Source organism: Siniperca chuatsi, linkage group LG12, assembly GCF_020085105.1.
Source record: "Siniperca chuatsi isolate FFG_IHB_CAS linkage group LG12, ASM2008510v1, whole genome shotgun sequence".
Lineage (NCBI taxonomy): Eukaryota > Metazoa > Chordata > Actinopteri > Centrarchiformes > Sinipercidae > Siniperca > Siniperca chuatsi.
In genome coordinates this window covers 28,788,781-28,805,410 of record NC_058053.1, presented here as the reverse complement: position 1 = coordinate 28,805,410, position 16,630 = coordinate 28,788,781, and the positions used below count along the sequence as shown (strand labels likewise).

Below are 16,630 nucleotides of genomic sequence, written 5' to 3'. Positions count from 1 at the left end.
CAACTAGGAATATTAGGTATGTGTGTGAAGCAAACATCTCATATACACAAAACATTCTCAAAAATACATATCATTGACATTTTTAAATAAAATTAATGTACCACATGTAATTGTCAGGGCTGGGACTGGACTTTAAAGAATCAATAAATCAGGACAAACTTATTGAACTTATTGATATTGTTTGTGTTTTAACAGTTCATTTAAACATGGCAGTATGGTGACATCCCTCCATAGTTTTGGTTTGACCAGAAAGCAGTAGTTATGATGAGTTGACGTGAAATAACATCTTCAGCAGTGAAAACTACATGCCATTTATAAGCTGTGTTGTTAAAAAAAAAAAATGGATTTAACTCAAGAATTGTGATTAAATGAGAAAGCAAACTTCGATATCTTGCTGGAATAATTTAAATATCAACCAAACATTTAAAGTCACCTGGGATTTGCACAAAACTGTTAAAAGTCAAATCAGTCACAGCAGTGTTTGAATAATAAAAAAATAGATGCAAAAGCAGTAATTTATTTTACAATTTCACAGAAGTATTGATGCTTATTGATAAATAATTATAAGATTAATATTTTAGGCAAAAGTCAATCAGAAAATTATCAAGAATATATTGTCACATTGCTTACTCATATTGTTAATTGTGTGATTTAGCTATTTTGTTGCAGTATTTTTTGTGTGTAAGAGTTTTTGCTGCGTGTGAATGATATTTTTAGGATTATAAAGCAAGCTGGTAATTCATAGTAGAGTAGGACGATTGATAAAAAAATACTGTGAAACTTTTTTAAAAAATTTTAAATATAAGTTTTGATGTTTTGTAAATATGTGAAATTTTAGGAGTGTATGAGTAGTATTTACCAGTAAAATAAGTAAATTAAAAAATCTGGCATTGAGATAGAAATGTATGGTTTATTTGTACAGACATGTTGGTTTGTCTAAGAGTTTATATAATAAAATATTTGCTGATGTAAATTTGGAGTTTGAGCTTGTTTTTGTTTTTAAGCAATTTACATGGTTGCATATCGGTTAGCCAGTGTTCACACGGTCCATTTGTCAATCATCCAATTTACAGGCAAAATACAGGTGTCAAAAACTACCTACGTTGTGTAGGACTAAGCTCCGTTCTGGCCAAAAAAATGTATCTGAATGGTTATTTGAATCAAGGATGTACCTTGATGTATTTAAGCTATTATTTCCTTCTGTATGAGATTCAAATGGTTATTCGGTCTATTTAGCTTTAATAATAATAATCACATTAAGTAGATTTGTAAATGAGGTAAGTTAAAAGCAACGCCTAAGAATAAAAGAGAAATAAAACAAACTTCTGATTCTTCATGACATCACGAACATATTTCAATTGTGATATATAACCAGACAAATATACCACTTTATTCAGCTGAGAAAAGGTTACAGAATCATCTATCCGTTTGTTGGAATAAACTTTTTAGGGTCATTCTCTTGATTTTTAGCAAATATGGGGTGCTTACATAAACTAACTTAGTAGTACATTATAGTAGGGCTGTCCTCTCTTAATCACTTAGTCAACTAATAGGTAATTGGGGTCTTTGTAAATAGAGATTTCATGTTTATATTTAAAATTATATTTTTTGCAATATTAATTATGAATGAGCTGGTTGTCGTTAGTAATAACTGTAAAATGAAACATCTAAATCTATTCACAAATATGCTTTTGTCTTTACTGAGCACCAGATTTCAAGAGATTTTGCACCTGCAGAGGGACAATAATAATGGTAAAAATGCTTTATTTAGTCAACTTATCGACTGATTAGAAAAAATCGACTTAGTCTGACTACGACTATTAGTTGACTGAGAATTTCTCAAGGGCAGCCCTAATATATTCTTGTATGAATTCACTGTTAATATCAAAGCTTTTGTGTTGTGGATATTGTCATCAGTCTTGCTCAATATTTCCTGACAGAACGTTGTAGCACCACCATCACCACTGTGGAAGAACAAGAGGAAACCTACTACACTGGTGTCCAGTTACCACAGAAAACAAAAACACTTGAACTCAAGCCAGAGTCCAAACGTTACTCTTCCACTTTAGAGAAGAAAAAAGAAAAGCCAGTTTTCCTAAGCCAGCTCTCCCCAGCAGCTGTAACCACTGGGGAAACAGCCAGCTTTACCGTCAAACTGTCCGGCTTTCCAAAGCCGACTGTTCAATGGTCTCACAATGGAAAAGTGATAAAGAGCTCCTCTATATACAAGTTGATAGAGGAGAAAGAGGAATACACGTTAGTAATCACCCAGGTCACATCTGAGTATGAGGGCGAGTACTCTTGCACTGCCACCAATAGATTTGGCCAGACAACATGCACCACATACCTCGAAGTAAAAAAGCCTGATGTTAGCCAGGCGGAGAAATGGGTTGAGAAGATGTTTAAGGTCACAGGTCAACCTCCTACTTTCACAGTTCAGATCCAACCTGTCAGGTGCTCAGAAGGAGGAGAGGTTTCTTTTAATTACAAAGCCAGTGGTGATCCAATCCCTGATGTGAAGTGGTTCAAGGGGGCATTCCAGATCCAGCCCAGTAGAAACTGTATTATTATAGCTAACCCAGATGCATCTGGCTTCATCAATATTAAAAGCGTCAAACAGGAAGACAGCGGCCTGTATACATGTAAGGCCTCCAACCAGTTTGGGGAGGCGTCTTGTAGTGCTGAGCTTGTTGTGTTCAGAGAATCAGTCTCTGTTTCTCGCAAACAGGAGCAGCTGACAATGGTTCAGAAGAAAGGCTATAAGGTTACAATGACAGAACAGGCAACAGAGTCTCGCTTGTACCAGGTCAGCCTCCCAGGCCAAGACAGAGCTAGGACAGATCAGATGGTTTACACCATCGGCACTGAAGATCGGCAGATAATTCCCAGTGAGCAAGTCGGCTCCCTTAGAGAACTAGATATCTCTGCTGCCACTATTCATCGCGAGCAGCTGACCCACCAGGCAGCAGTGCTTCAGTCACATGAGATAGAGGAGAGGGTGTCTGTAGTTCCTACCCACCCACCTCAGGTTTCAGCTGTTCCTGCAAAACAGCTTCACATGGCAGCATTTACATCATCTGTCGAAGAGAGTCAGGACCTCACAGAGCAGCACTGTGATCGCATTCAAAGCCCTGAGGTCACTGAACTTCAGGCAGCTAGAGAAAAGAGGTCAATGGTGATGTCAGCTGTTGCTGAGGAGCTCACCCCACTTTCTACTGTTAGCACAGAGCCTCTGGCTGACCAGAAGTCTGCTACTATCAGGCCCACTTCAGAACGTAAACATCTAGTCAGTGGGCATCAAGTAGAGTCACAACTGTCTATCCTAAAAGAGCAGTCTCAGGATATCCCCAAACCACAGGAGGAGAAGGGTTACAAGGTTAAGGAAGGTGTTAAGATCTTATACTCAGCCCAGTCTGCAGAGAAACGGGTGCTTGCAGAGGGCCACACAACTGAACTAGCAACAGCAGATTCTGCTGTGAAGTCTTCTGTTGGGAAAGAACAGCACCGGCCCTTCTTGACCTCAGTCAGCGAGTCTAAACAGACTCTTTCCAAGGAGACTAAGTTCTCCATGCAGAGGCCTGCTGAGGAGACAGCCCATCTCTGTAAGGATAAAATGATGAAGGCAGCTCTAACTGCTGAAGAGAAGCAAATATTGCAGGCTGAGCCCACTCAGCAGTTGCCAAGTCTGGACAGTGCCATGTCCATTCAGTCACTGGTAGAAGGAGAGCAGTTGTTGCACCTGCAGGTTATCACAGACCAGGACCTCCTTCCATCTGAGAAGAGCTTTACCTGTGAGAAACCAGCACCAGAGCAGGCAGTGACCAGTAAGAGTCCCACTCTGCTGCACACTGTTAGCCAGGATGAGCAGAGGACAGTAGTTTATGAGGACACATCAGAGTTTGAGTCCAAGGCTAGCACCATGACTATCCACCCCCAGAAAGAGGCCCATACTCTGCTGCATCTACAGTCAACCCAGCCTGTGGAGGCGCTACCCAAGGAGGCTATTCTCATAATTGAGAAGCCTGACCAGCAGGTGGCAGCGCAGAAACAAGAAAAGACGAGGAGTCATGCAGCAATCTCGGAAGAAAGAAGGGAGCTCACAGCAGATTATCACACAGAGCTGGATTTGTCTGTGACTGGCATTCAGTCTCAACTTCGAACTGAGCCCAGGCCTCAAAACATCCTCCAGCTCTCCTTCCAGCCAATGCAGCTGCCAAAGGAGACGCCAGTTACCACAGACATCAAGCAGCAGCGAGCTTTGGTGCAGAAGGAGGATCGCTTGAATCTTATGCATGTCACCATTGTGGCAGACAGTCAGGCCTTAGAGGAGGGTCACACTGAGAGTCTTACAGCTGTGGATAAATTCACCTGCCAGATGGCTGTAGAGCCAAAAGTTCCCACTGAGCCAATCCAGATTGAGGAGAAAGAGATCTCCACTGAGAGTAGTGTCCTTCTAACGGCAGCAGAACAGGACTTTGCTGTTCAGATCCAGGAGGGCCAGTCAGTCAGGCAGTCAATAGTGATGGATGAGAAGCGAGTGCTGACAGGTGAGCTCTCTCAGGAGATCACCAAATCTGAGTCTACTAAAGTTGTTGTCACCACACAGCCGAAACTGTCACTTATGGCATCAGAATCAAAAGACAGCACAGCTCTTCCCAAAGAGATGACATTTGTGATTCAGATCCCTAAACCATCCAGTCTGAATATACGACGTCAGCTCAGAGACGCTCTTCAGTCTGCTGTGGCCAGCGACCAGCCAGTGTTACTGGCTGATGTCGTAGGAAGGTTACAGGCTGTAGAAGTACAGGAAGTCAAGGTTCAAAGAGAGCCCAAGCGGGCCATGTTTACATACCTGATTACAACAACAGGTGCTCCTATGGAGATCACTCTGGCTTTTGAGGGTAAATACCCTCAGACAGCTGACCTCAGGACTGAACTCCAGGCAGCTTTCCACTCCATAGTGTACCAGGAAGCCCATGTTCTAACTTCAGAACAGCCGGGCACTATGCAGCTAGACAAACCTCAAAGGGCACAGGTCACCTCGGCCCGCTCTAAGCAAATGCTGTCATCCATGGTGGAGACAGTGAGCGTGGCAGAGAGTGCAGTGGATTTCACTGTTGTTAAATCTCAGGCTGCTGCACTCAAGACTGAGTCTAAAATGGCAGTTGAATGTGCTGCAGCTGAGCAGCAGGTTGTGGTGCAGGAATCCAAGGCAACAAAGATGGAACAGTCCATCTCATCCCAGATCAAAATTTCCACCGAGGCTCACATGGCTTTTGAGCAGTCGGTGCAGGTGTCAAGTCAGGAGGTGAGGTCAGTAACGGTGAAAAGCCGAGAGAAAGATGTAGGAGCAGCTTTTGTTACCACTGCCCTGCCCCCCATCACTGTCCCCACAGAACAGGTGGTGGATGTCAGCATCCAGAAGGAGCACAGGGAGGAGATCTTCAAAGAGGAGATCACAGCAGTCAGGCCAGAACAGAGAGAATATCCTGTAATAGTTACCTCCCTTGAAGACTTATCCATTGTGGAAGAGAGTAAAGTAACCTTTAGCACCACCATTAAATATGTCACAAAGGTAAACTGGTTTTTCAATGGGCAATTGGTTAAATCCGGCAAAGAGTTCAAGTGTTCCAAAGACCACGACACATACACATTGGTTATCAACAAAGTTGTCAAGGAGAGACATCAAGGAGAATATGTTTGTGAGGCTGAGAATGAAGCCGGCAGGACTACAACATCTTCAAGACTCACTGTGGTCTCAAGAGGTTTGATAACAGGAAAAATCAATGTATCATTCATTCATACATCCATTTTCTCTGAGAGTGACTAATCAATCACATAAGTTGGTTCATTCAAGACCTTTGTCCTCACATAAAATTCCGCATTTGTCACTTTGGTCTGTATATTCATTTCATAGCTCGGCATGAGCACCCTCAGCAGGGCACTGGATGGTACTAACTCATCATATCTTGTTTGTTCCACATCATTGTACAGTCAATAATTGACTAGAACCGTCCCAGCCATGCAAGTTTAGCTTAAGGCTCTGTAGTCGATAAGCTTCTTGCTATAATGGCTGTCATGGTCCTGGCCTTCAGGCAACTTTCATGATCTTTCCATGGTCACTTTGGCATGTCGGTGGCAACAGGTTCCTTTGTTTTAAACCCATGGTCTGTCACATTCCTTTAGGTCCATTCTCTCCACATCTCTAATGCCTCTCTGCATGCTTTCAGGGCTTCAACTTGACATTGCTTCATCTATCACAAACTCTTTGTTTCTCCTCCTTTTAGCCTGAACCCTAGCCCCATGAGAATCACGTACAATGATAGCATCTTCTTTCGGGCAGATTTGTGTGAAATCATGGGGCTAATGTTCTTGCTATTTTTCTATTCCACAGTCACTCCAGAATTGCCTTCCACCATTGTACATTCCAGCATTCCTGTTTCTGATCTGTCATTTTTTTTACAAGAGTTTCATAGTTTCCATTACTAACATTTACCTTTTAATTTGTCTGCGTGTGCCTCAGTGCCACCTGTCTTTAGGCAGAAAATCACACCTCTGGATATAAACGTCGGCAGCCACGCCAAGTTCGAATGTGAAATCGAGGATGCTCCAAGTGTGACCTTCAAATGGTACAAGTCTGGCATTGAGATCAAACAAAGCGAGAAGTATAGGATCCTAAGCCGCCACACCACTTCCTCCCTGGAGCTCCTGAACCCGGTCAAAGCCGACAGCAGTGAATACACCTGCAAGGCTTCAAACCAGCATGGCACTGACAGCTGCACTGCCTCACTCATTGTCACTGGTAAGACCCCAGTGGGACCTTTTTTAAATTATTGCTTTACATATGTGTGTGTTTGAGAGAGAGAGAATTATATACATATTTGCACCGTTTTACCGTGAATCATTTTGTTGCATTGTGGAAGTGATGATTTGTTTATAAACTGGATCTGATGTCACAATTGGCAAGACTTGATGATGTTGAGGATCAAATTTTCTGATATTTAAACCTACATCGATCAACAAGTTGAGATTGCACAGGTTAGTTTATTTTTGATGTAGGTGTATTTTTCCACTCCTTAAAATTTGTTCAACTTTTTTGTATGTTCTACCTGCTCTCCATAGAAATGTACCCGCCGGTATTTGTATCAAAACCAGACCCAATGACTTTATATGTGGGCAAACAAGCTGTGTTCCAGTGCTCACTCACTGGATCCTCACCCATGGAAGTTGTCTGGCACAAGGACAACATAGCCATCTCCTCCGAAGGGAACTATGTCATGAAATGTGAAAAGAACAAGTATTCCCTTCACATTAAAAGTCTTGAGCTGACTGACAAGGGAGTGTACCTGTGCAAGGCCTCCAACAGAGTTGGCACTGCTACCTTTACCACAGAGCTCAATGTTATCAACAAGCCCAGCTTTGTTAAGACCATTGAGCCAGCGTCAGCTGCTGTCAATGACCCGCTGAGGCTGGAGTGCCAGGTGGACGAGGACACTGGTGTGACCGTCACCTGGACCAGGGATGGCAAAAAAGTCCACCAAAGCATGGAGTGTAAACTGTCCTTTGAGGACAAGGTGGCTGTTGTTGAGATACCCAAGTCTAAACTGAAGGACTCTGGGAAATATGTGTGCACAGCCACAAATGAGGCTGGGAGCTCATCCTGTGAGGCTGTGATAACAGTTCAAGGTAAGATCTTAAAGATGATCTTTCCGTTATCTTTGATGAAAGCATTTATATCTCTTGAAATGAGCTAGTGGATTATTGCTGACAACTATTTTCAGCCAACTGCAAGCTGATGCTAACACAGTGCACTGCTATCTTCTTTTCATTTCTTTTTCACACTTTTCTGTCTTGGTTATTTTGTTTTTTTATTTCTCTCTTTTGACAATGTTTAAAAATCTTGGTGTTTTTGAATGTAACACTCCTTTCAGAACCCCCTGGTTTTGTAAAGAAAATGGAACCTAAGATTACATGGAAACAAGGTATAGCTGCACGCTTACAGTGTACTGTTAAAGGATCGCCTGAACTTCGCATCCACTGGTTCTGGAATGAGAGAGAGCTTAGTGATGGAGAAAAATATAAAATCTCTTTCAAGAATGGAGTTGCCACTTTGGAGATAATGAACCTTCTGGTCACAGACAGTGGGAGATACACCTGTGAGGTGTCAAATAATGCTGGCAGTGAGAGCTGCAGCACCCTTATAGCTGTTAAAGGTTTGTCAAATCTTGCATTTACTTTACACTTACTGTTCAATTCAGAAAACCTTTGGTATTAACTGCATACACTTTACTTACCCTTTTCACACCCAGAGCCACCATCCATTAGAAAAGACCTGCAGACAGTAGAGGCGGTGAAGGGATCAGCAGCTCAGCTGGAGTGCGAGATCACAGGAACAGCTCCTTTTGAAATCAGCTGGTTAAAAAATAAGAAAGCCATCACCAGTGATCAGAAATATAAAATAATCTCCCAAGAGTCCTTGTCAAGGCTGGAGATCCAGACCTTTGAAAGTGCAGATGTTGGAGATTATCAGTGTATCATATCCAATGATGTGGGGAAAGTCACCACTAAGGCCTTAGCTAAACTTAAAGGTTAGTAAACCTGAGCTCAATAAAACCGTGTTATCGACTGAGGTTTAATCTTGTGCTTCACACTCAGTTTTTAACTCCTAATGTGTTTTTGTAGAGCCACCAACTTTCTCAAAGAGGGTTGAGAGTGCTACAGCAGTGTTGGGAAATACAGTGAAACTACAGGCAACCATTAAGGGATCAGCTCCCATCACTGTTAAATGGATGAAGGACTCTGAAATACTGAGAGATGACGATCCAAACATCAAGATTGTGTTTGAGAACAATGTTGCTAGCTTGTCGATAACAACAGTGGCCATCAGCCATGGCGGCAAGTATTTGTGCCAAGCTGAGAATGAGGCTGGCCAACAAAAATGCGAAGCTACCTTGATTGTGCAAGGTCAGATGACATCTTTGATGCAGAGATTCTTGTACAGATTAGTTCCTATGTCAAGTTCTATAGGTTCTTGTGTCTAAACTCTTATATCTTAATAACTGATGGGTCTGTCTTATCCCAGAACCTGCCAGAATTGTAGAACCTGCAGAATCCATCAGTGTGACTGCAGGGGATTCAGCCACATTGGAGTGCACAATTTCTGGAAGCCCAGACCTCAAAGTGAAGTGGTTTAAAGACGGGAAGGAGATGATCAGTGGCCGTAAATATAAGATGACTCTGAAGGACAATATTGCCACCATGAAGATTCTTTCGGCAGAAAAAGGAGACACTTCAGAGTACAAGATGGAGGTGTCGAATAAAGTTGGGAAAGACCAGTGCACATGCTCAGTAACTGTCTTAGGTTAGCTTCTGTGTTCTGCTTCTTTAACATTTGATAATGTTCTTGCTGTTTTAGAAAGTCTTAGTTACTAACAACTTTTTACTTCCAAAATCTATAGTTCTTGATTATGTTTATAACTACAAGGAAACAAACTTCAACACACTGTATTCACACATTTTGGGACTTACATTAAGCTAAGGTCTTACAATTAAGCAACATTTGAATTATAAGTAAAGACAGTGTGCAGAGTGTCATTTTCTTTTGGATTTTAGCTGTGATTTTAGAATGATTCTTTTAAAATACAGTATGAAACTGTGTTAATGCATGAGATGTTTTTTCTTCAACAACCAGATCGGATAATGCCTCCAACTTTCACCAAGTCCTTGAAAAGAGTTGATGGTAACATTGATAATGACGTCTCCATGGATTGTAAGGTGTCTGGGTCCCAACCCATGACCATAGCTTGGTTCAAAGACGACCAGGAGATCATGTCTGGATCCAAATTCCAGCCTGAATTCAAAGACAGCTCTGCTACACTGAGAATTATTCAGCTGGAGAAGGCTGACTCTGGAGTGTACAAATGCAGAGCCACCAATTCAGCCGGCTTTAAAGAAACCAGTGGCACGCTCTACGTCAAAGGTTATGAATGTTTGGCTTTTGTTGTGCTTCTATTTGTTGTGTACAATCTTTGAATGATTTCATGCTAACATGAAATGCAAACTTTGTTTTGTTTATGGCCTCCAGAGCCCCCAGTGTTCACAGTGAAACCAGACAACCAGGAAGTTATACCAGGAACCACTGTTTCCTTCACAGGAGCCTTTACTGGAACAGCTCCTTTAGCTGTTAAGTGGTTCAGAGAGGAAAAAGAGATTATAACTGGAGGCACATATTTCATAAAGAAAGATGCCTCTTCAAGCTCTTTGGAGCTTCACTCTGTGAAACCCAGTGACTCCGCTAAATACACCTGCCAAGTATCCAATGATGCTGGGAAAGTGGATTGCACCGCAGTCCTCTTTGTGAAAGGTGCCTGTCTTCAGTATCATGTGAAGCTGCATGAAAATGTCTAGACATTCTTGAGTGACATCAATTTTCAACATCAATCTCTTTTGATACTAACATACGTAATGTTTTCTGTCTCATAATGAATGTTAACCTCTTCTCTCAGAACCTCCTGTGTTTGTGAGGAAGCTTGAGGCTACCAAGCTCGTCACCAGCGGCGACTCCACCAGGCTGGAGTGCAAAGTGACGGGTAGCCCCGTCATCAGTTTTAAGTGGTTCAAGGATGAAATGGAGATCAGCTCCAGTCCTAAATACACAATGGCCTTGACTGACTTAGTGGCATCTCTGGAAATAGTCAACTGTACAGTAGAGGATAGTGGCGATTATGTCTGTGTGGCATCCAGTGAGGCTGGAAGTGACCGCTGCAGCAGTACAGTTACAGTCAAAGGTTGGTTCATTTTAGGTTTACTAATGCTTCTCCTTGCACTGAAACATTACCTAAGTTTTATCAGGCATCATCATATGTCATACTTGTGTGGTCCAGTGTAATGCGCTGACACTTCCATTGTTTTCTTCTAGAGCCGCCATTGTTTGTGCGTAGCTTGGAGCCCAAAGATGTGGTGAAAGGTTCTGAGATGATGCTGGAGGGCCAAGTCTCTGGTTCCGCTCCTTTCGCTGTGTCATTTTATAAAAACACAAAGCTGATTAGGAATGACAAGAGACACAGGATCACTGTGAAAGATGACCTGATAGCCCTGCAGGTGCTGGTAGTAGAGGCAGGAGATGTCGGTTTGTACCAGTGCACTGTTGAGAATGAAGTGGGGAGGGCCTCCTGTGATTGTCAAGTAACACTAAAAGGTTGGTTTAGATGCTATGGACTTATCTTTAAGTCAACTTTTCTGCTGCCATTTCAAAAACCTACATTTTCGATCCCACCTATATTTGGATAGCCTCGCAAAGCTAGCACACAATTCCCTCTTCCCTCATTCTGATCTGGCAACGCTCAGTATGCATTTGCTTGAGGCAGCTTTATTTCTAGTTTTTTTATATAGCCCGAAATAACAAATTTGTCTCAGAGGGCTTTACATTTGTACAACACACACCACCATCTATCTGTAGACCCTCAATTCAGAAGAAATCTTTTAAAAAACACCCTTAAACAGAAACAAGGGAGAAACCTCAGGAAGAGCAACAAGGTCCCTTGCTATATATGTTGTATATATAGTGTAGACAGCAGTACCCTTCCTACACCTGATTGGACAAATATGCTCATTCTCTGGGTGGTCATTGGTTTTTGCTTCTGATAGATAAAAAAAAAAAAAAACAGGGTGTCTGCTCCAGAAACATTGGTAGATTTCTCTGAAACTCCAACAAAACCAGTTTCTTGATAATTCTGAGGATAGAAATACATCTGCTGAGTCAGGTTTCATTTTATATAGAGTATACTATGCCTAATTTAAATTGCTCCCTTGGATCAGGAGTTTGGAGATGCAGCTCTCTGATTGGTCCAAAATGTGTCAGGCTCAGCTGATCCTCAGTAGATGGTTTCCAAACATAAATCTCATAGCAAAGACTGAGCTGCGGGATGAAGTCTGACTTTGCGAGGCTAATATTTAGTAGAGACTCCAATAATATTCATATAAAATTTTTCCTTGTAGAACCACCATCATTTGTGCAAAAGCTGGAGAACCTCAGTTCCTTGGTGGGCAGCAAGGTTTCATTGCAGTGCATTCTGAAGGGCTCAGAGCCCATGACTGTGTCTTGGATGAAAGACAACCACGAGCTCAAAGAGGCTGAACACATTCAGATTACATATGAGAACAAGACTGCTCTGCTGCTCATCACCATCTTACAGGGCAAACATGGTGGCAAATACTCTTGCCAGGCACAGAATCAGGCCGGGAGCCAGACGTGCTCTGCTGTGTTGACAGTCAAAGGTTGGTTAAGATACTTGAGAACTCGCATTTGAAACTGAGCTCTGTTTGTACCCTAATTTGAATTTTTCCAATGGTGTGTTCAGGCAATCCTTATTAACTTGTGATGTCACACATTCATACATTTACTAGCAGGCAGTTTTCTTCAAATGGCCAACAAAGTATTAAATCCCAGTTTATAAGTTCCCAGAGACACTATAGTACATTTACATTACATTTACGAATTGTAACATTTCACTTAAGCACTTGATTGATAGCTGTCAAACAGCCTACATGTAGTGATGTGTCCAGGCTGCTAACAAGAGCTAATGGTGGACTTTATGTTTGGCCTCCGTTATTTACATCCTTAAGGGAATTTTTCATTGGTTCCCTTTTTTCATTGGTAATGGATTTACCATTGGCCCATGACCACCTCAACAAAAGCATGTGGGAAATAACTGTTTTTCACATAATCATTTTATGACCTTACAAGCTGATAAGGACCAAATGCATCTTTAGAATCTTTAGTCTGCTATTGACTTTAGTTCTTGGTCCGTCACTGTGTTGTAGTACGTCGGGTTTGAGATTCTTTGCTGACTGTTTTCTTTGATGTGTCAGAACCAGCTAAGGTCACAGAGGAGGCCAAGTCTATCAGTGTGACTCAGGGGGATCCGGCCACGCTGGAGGCCAGATTCTCAGGCACAAAACCGCTGAAGGCCAGATGGCTAAAGGCTGGCAAGGAGCTGACCTCAGGCCAGAGATATAAAGTACATGGCACAGACACCAGCTCTGTGCTCAAGATTATTAAAACTGAGAAAAGTGACGGTGGTGAATACACCTTTGAGGTTTCAAATGATGTTGGCCAAAGTTCTTGCGAGGCCACACTCACCATTCTTGGTCAGTTCTTAATGTGTGCCATAGAACTTGAAATTAGTTTTGTTTAATTACATTTTACTTTGAACATTGCTTCTTAACTCTTTTTTTCCTCTATCTATATTAGATCAAATAATTCCACCATCTTTTACAAGAAAACTGAAGCAGACGGAAGGTATCAAAGGATCGTTTGCTCATCTGGAGTGTCTTGTATCTGGCTCCCTGCCGATAACCATACAGTGGTACAAAGATGAGAAAGAGATCCAGACTGATGAGAAACACAAGTGCACTTTCTTTGAGAGTGTTGCTTTTCTGGAAATCTCTAATCTTGACAGTAAAGATAGTGGCAGCTACACCTGCATCGCTAAAAACAAAGCGGGAACCGTCCAGTGCTCTGGGATCTTGTTTGTCAAAGGTTTGAACGCAATTTGTTTTTGTAGTATTTATCAGTAGGTGGATGTCTCTAATCAAAGTATAGCTACACATCCAAAAGGATCTTTGCCATATGTGCCGCTTTCACAAGCATTAATTAGTTTTTCTCTTCCAGAACCACCATGCATTCTTGAAAAGCCTGAATCCATGAATGTTTTGCCTGGCTCAAAAGTCCAGTTTAACATACTGGTCTCTGGCACACCGCCACTGACCACCAAATGGTTTAAAAACAAGAAAGAGATTTTATCCAGTGCCGACTGCTCTGTGATCAAAGACAACACCTCAAGCTCACTGGAGCTTTTCTTTGCCAAAACCTCAGATTCTGGCGACTATGTCTGTGAAATACAGAATGATGTCGGCTCCACTTCATGCCAGACAACACTCTTTGTCAAAGGTTATCATTATTAATGTTGAATTGAGTTAATAAATATGTCTCCATCCATCTGTTCTTATAGACATTTGAATTCAGAATTAGAATTTGTTTTTGTCCTTTGACTTCACGCTGACCCTCCACTCTCTGATAGAGCATTCATTTCAAACTTAGCAGTGTTTTCATTCATAACTTGCTGCTGTATTAAGTGACTGTATAGCACTTCCCACTTTCCCACTGCACTTGCCCTTCAAGGCCCCAAACCACTTGCAAATGGCACAAGAAAAAAGATGACCAGTAGGGGGCAAGGGGAAGTGCAACATTAAATAGAATGGGATCTTCCCTTTAACAATACAAGAAGAAGAAAAAGATGTCCTCCATACCTTCATCACTGCTCTTTATTATATATATCATGACCCTTTGAAGCTCTGTTTTTGGAGAGCCTCTCCATACTCAGGACAACTCCAGACTGACAGGAAGAGTTAAGAAAGGAATTCCACAAAGCCTAAATAAAGTTTGCAGAAAGGTTTTGCGCTTTGCTGAGCTGGAAAAGTCAGTCAAAGAGAAGATGCAATAAAGTCAGATGGAAACAGATTTCTGTGATTAATGATATCGTAGGAGCAAATAAATGATCAACAGTAAATAAATGCCATAATAGTTTGGGAAGCAGCAGTGAAATGCTGTGATGTTGCCACTGTTACATAACAAGTCCAGGCTTTCCTTTGATTATGTTGTGTTGTTTAGCCTCTTTAGGATATTCACAAAGCAGCTGATGGAAACACACACTGATTTGCTTAAAATTTGAGCAACATTTGGATGGAAACATACACATTGTCAACTTACAGATCAAAGTTTTCCCCTTGTCATCTGTCTGATGGTTACATCTATCGTTTTATTTGGTTTCTTAGAGCCTCCTAAGTTCACACGGACTCCGGACCGTGTGTCCGTGGTCCGTCCTGGTCAGAGTAAAGTGTTTGAGTGCCAGGTGACCGGCACACCTGAGATAGACATCTGCTGGTTCAGGGAGGGCTCTGAGATCAGCCCCAGTGATCGGTACAAGATGGTCTTTGTTAACTCTGTGGCCACTCTGGAAGTCTGTGGGGCTGACACCAAAGACAGTGGGCTTTACTACTGCGAGGCTCGCAATGAGGCTGGCAGTGAGAGCTGCAGCATGGAGCTCAAGGTCAAAGGTTAGTTGTATCCGAAGACATGATGCTTGTTGTGCAAGAGTTTTAAAGATATAGAATTGGTTTCCCAAAAACTGAAGAGGCCACCTTTCCTAGATTATCTGCCATTCTGCTTGAAAGAACTGCATTGGCATTGATTTCAGTTGATTTTGATTGATTTCAGAGTTTTAACGTTAGGTTCCTAAAACGAAAAGATTATTTCAAATTGCAAATCACCATTTTAAAAAGTGGCATCTTCCATAGACTAGCTGGCCTAACAGATTGCTTAATGGACCTAATAGAGTTCAAATTCTGTCTCAAGCCAGCAAGAAACATTTTATGGGAAACTTTGCTCCCAAATGTACAGGAAATGCTGATAGAGTCTGTGTCTGTGGCATAAAATGTTTAGAACAGTACAGTAGGTGACAGTCTGTTTTCTCTCATCTCAGAACCGCCATCATTTATTAGAGAACTGGCTCCAGTTGATGTTGTGAAGGGCTCCAGTACCTCTTTTGAGTGTCAGGTTGCTGGGACTGGTCCATTTGAAATAACGTGGCACAAAGATGCAAAGGAGATCAAACCCAGTGCTAAACATGGCTTCTCCCAGATGAATGACACTGTAGGTCTAGAGGTGCACAAATGTGACACTGTAGATGTCGGTGAATACCAATGTACTGTTGCTAACGAGGTGGGAAGCTGTACTTGTAAAATTACGCTTAACCTCAAAGGTTGGTCTAATCAGAATTACAAATCCACATTTTTATCTTTTGAGGTAATAACTGTCTATTCACTTTAACATTTCATTGGTTTTCTCTAATAGAACCACCAACATTTACCAAGAGGATTGAGAACACTGCCACTGTTCTGGGTAAAATGGCAGAGTTTCAGTGTATTGTGGAGGGTTCTCCCACTCTCTCTTTACAATGGCAAAAAGATGAGAACTGGATTTTGGAGGATCCAAAGATTGAGAGAACATTTGAGAACAATGTAGCCACTCTCAGGATTCCTGCTTGTGAGGCAACACACAGTGGGAAATACACTTGCCAGGTGGTAAATGAGGCTGGGCAGGATAAGTGCTTTGCCATCCTCACAGTGCAAGGTATACCTGTGCTTAACTAATCATGGCTATCATATTTTTCCATGATCCTAACTTGGTTTGAAACTTTATGAATTTTTGACTTTGCTTTGCATTGTAGAGCCTCCTCAGATCACAGAAAAACCTGAGGTGATAAAAGTTACAGTTGGAGATCCAGTCAGTCTGGACTGTAAGGTAACGGGCTCCCCTGAGCTCAAAGTGAAATGGATGAAAGATGGCAGGGAGCTTCAGTCCATCAGGCAGCACAAGCTGATCTTTGAGAACAACATCAGCAGCCTGAAGATTCAGTCCGCTCAGAGAGAGGACGAAGGAGAGTATGTATTTGAGGTGGCAAACCACATCAGTAGCTGCACCTGCAAAGTCAAAGTGATCATACTAGGTTAGTGTGAAAAACACAATACTCCTGTGGTACATAATGACATGTTGAACAAAGCCTAATTA

General features: G+C 41.9%; 1 protein-coding gene across 3 annotated transcripts in view; it reads left to right on the top strand.

The window, feature by feature from the left end:
* ttn.2 (titin, tandem duplicate 2) overlaps positions 1 to 16,630 on the top strand; it is a 246,500-nt gene that overhangs the window by 51,698 nt on the left and 178,172 nt on the right. For all 3 annotated transcript variants that reach the window (XM_044216152.1, XM_044216154.1, XM_044216153.1), the window contains exons 43-61: positions 1,941 to 5,765; positions 6,524 to 6,802; positions 7,123 to 7,686; positions 7,932 to 8,213; positions 8,310 to 8,588; positions 8,683 to 8,964; positions 9,083 to 9,361; positions 9,692 to 9,979; positions 10,085 to 10,363; positions 10,506 to 10,787; positions 10,919 to 11,197; positions 11,998 to 12,276; positions 12,871 to 13,149; positions 13,253 to 13,540; positions 13,673 to 13,951; positions 14,836 to 15,117; positions 15,543 to 15,821; positions 15,914 to 16,192; positions 16,290 to 16,568. In XM_044216152.1, the coding sequence (XP_044072087.1) occupies positions 1,941 to 5,765; positions 6,524 to 6,802; positions 7,123 to 7,686; positions 7,932 to 8,213; positions 8,310 to 8,588; positions 8,683 to 8,964; positions 9,083 to 9,361; positions 9,692 to 9,979; positions 10,085 to 10,363; positions 10,506 to 10,787; positions 10,919 to 11,197; positions 11,998 to 12,276; positions 12,871 to 13,149; positions 13,253 to 13,540; positions 13,673 to 13,951; positions 14,836 to 15,117; positions 15,543 to 15,821; positions 15,914 to 16,192; positions 16,290 to 16,568 (9,162 nt within the window). The remainder of the gene's footprint in view (positions 1 to 1,940; positions 5,766 to 6,523; positions 6,803 to 7,122; positions 7,687 to 7,931; positions 8,214 to 8,309; positions 8,589 to 8,682; positions 8,965 to 9,082; positions 9,362 to 9,691; positions 9,980 to 10,084; positions 10,364 to 10,505; positions 10,788 to 10,918; positions 11,198 to 11,997; positions 12,277 to 12,870; positions 13,150 to 13,252; positions 13,541 to 13,672; positions 13,952 to 14,835; positions 15,118 to 15,542; positions 15,822 to 15,913; positions 16,193 to 16,289; positions 16,569 to 16,630) is intronic.